Source organism: Acanthamoeba castellanii (genome assembly GCF_000313135.1).
Source record: "Acanthamoeba castellanii str. Neff unplaced genomic scaffold scf7180000084633, whole genome shotgun sequence".
Taxonomy (NCBI): Eukaryota; Discosea; order Longamoebia; family Acanthamoebidae; genus Acanthamoeba; species Acanthamoeba castellanii.
Window position 1 is genome coordinate 3966 of NW_004457651.1, and position 2012 is coordinate 5977.

General features: G+C 50.8%; 1 protein-coding gene across 1 annotated transcript; it reads right to left on the reverse strand.

Moving 5' to 3' along the window:
• Positions 1-23: 23 nt before the first annotated feature.
• ACA1_342050 (uncharacterized protein) lies at positions 24-1054 on the reverse strand (the record flags this gene model as incomplete). The annotated part of the gene is made up of 2 exons (XM_004352617.1): positions 24-448; positions 469-1054. Coding segments are annotated over 2 exons (1011 nt in total), but the record flags the coding sequence as incomplete, so codon positions are not given.
• Positions 1055-2012: the final 958 nt, after the last annotated feature.

Consider the following 2012-nt stretch of genomic DNA (forward strand, 5'->3'; position numbering starts at 1 on the left):
GTAATGGAGGCTGTGGGAGACACTGAAGGCGTCGCTGATGGCGTGGTTGAAGGCGAGACGAGGCCAGCGGACACATTGAAGATGTCCAACGTGGGTACGGCATATACCACCGTGGAAAAGCCTCCAGCAAAGAGAGTGAAGCCGCCCACAGACATGGCTGATAGTGAGCTCCAAGCCTCCAACAGGTGCAGGCCAGCTGTGAACCACCAGCCAGAGGACACATTGTAGGCGTCCACCATTGCCTGTGGGCCGCCAAGCTTATCATTGTAGCCACCAGCAAAGATGGCCATGTCACCCACCATTGTGGCTGCCATACCACTGTGCAGCTGTGAGAGATGAGCCACGCTCCACTGGTTGGACAATGTGTTATAGATGTCAATGTGATCAACTCTTTCAACACTGTTAATATCATCAGTGTAGCCTCCAGTGAACAGCACCAGATTGCGCACTGATGTCACAGAGATAGACATGCAGGGCAGGGAGAGCTGTCCCTGCTCCAGAGACCCATTGAGATGTTGAAGATGTCGACCACATCCAAGAGCTCTGGATAATACTGTGAGACTGTGGGTGATGAGTGGTAGACGATGCCTCCAGTGAACAGAGCAAGCTTGCTGACTGTTGTCACTGTCATGCTGGTGTGTGGCTGTGAGAGGGTACAGTAGGTTTTGTGCCACCAGTTGGACATCACATTGTAGATGTCCACCACTGAGAAGTTAGATAGATCCAGATAGCTGTGAACACCATCAGCAAAGAAGGCCAGGTTGCCACTGGACGTGGCAGCCAGGCCAACACAAGGCTGGAAGAGCCAAGCACTTGTCCTCTCACCAGAGGACAGGTTGAATAGGTCCACCATGGAATAGTCAGTGCTGAACCTGTTGTTGCTGCCAGCAAAGAGGGTGACCTCACTGACTGTGGTCACCACCATGGACCCCCAAGGGTAAGACAGCTGCCAGGTGTTCAGGGACAGCCACAACTGCAGCGCAGTGGTGGCGGCCTCGCTGTCCACCTGCAATAGCAAGAGAAGCAGCACGAAGAAAGCAAGGGCGGCCTTCATTCCAGAGACAAAGTGAGGTTGGGTGTGGTGGGGAAGCAGGCTGACTGTTATTATTTGTGGACAAAGGTGCCTTCTCTGTTGTTGCATGGCTTTACCACAGAGGAAAAGACAAAAAAGAAATTTATTTTTGTATTGGTGGTGTGGGGGGGTGATAATGCCATTGATGTCTACCTTGGATAGCCAATCACTGTGTGCAATGTACATCTTTTAAGGGTGTGTGTGCTGATTGTGAGTCCAATTGGTCTCCTCCACCCCACCACATCACCATCATCTATCTTACCCAGTGATCTCACCCAGCCATGGAGGGAGACACAGATTACATTAACCAGCAAGACCATGACCTGGAGGCTTCAACTTTGGCCAAAACCAGAGATTAGCAAGCAATGTGGAAATGGAGACTCATGAAAGGTTCACCCAGACAGTGTTGCCAAAACATCTTCTCTCATGCACACTATTCATGAGCTCCCAATGGATTAGCGCAGACAATTCAGGAAACCCTCAAGTGGCTGAGATTGGGCCTCAAGAACATGCGCTTGGGCCAGGCCAAATCAATTGGATTCTTCAACAAAAAGACCCCAACCAGTGTGTGTGGTTGAGACACTACATTAAGGAGAGATGAGAACACGGGACAAAGCGTGGTAAGCGGTACCAGGATGTTGGAGGGCTGTGATATCGAGGCGATCGCCATAGAAACACACCAAGCAAAGGTTATTTTAATGACAAATCAACGAACGTGGTGGTGAGTCGTGCGGTCAAGGGGAAGGAGGAGGCACCTTGAGATCGCGGTGAATGATGTCTGCGGTAGAGTGAATGGCCACAACGAGGAAGACTACGCACGAAACAGTCAGCGGACAGCGAGGATCAACAGAGGATATAAATAAAGAGAGGCCAGTACTCAAGCAGTGTAGGTAATGCATCCCCTGGGCGATGCCCTTGGCAATCATGACAAGCAAAGAAT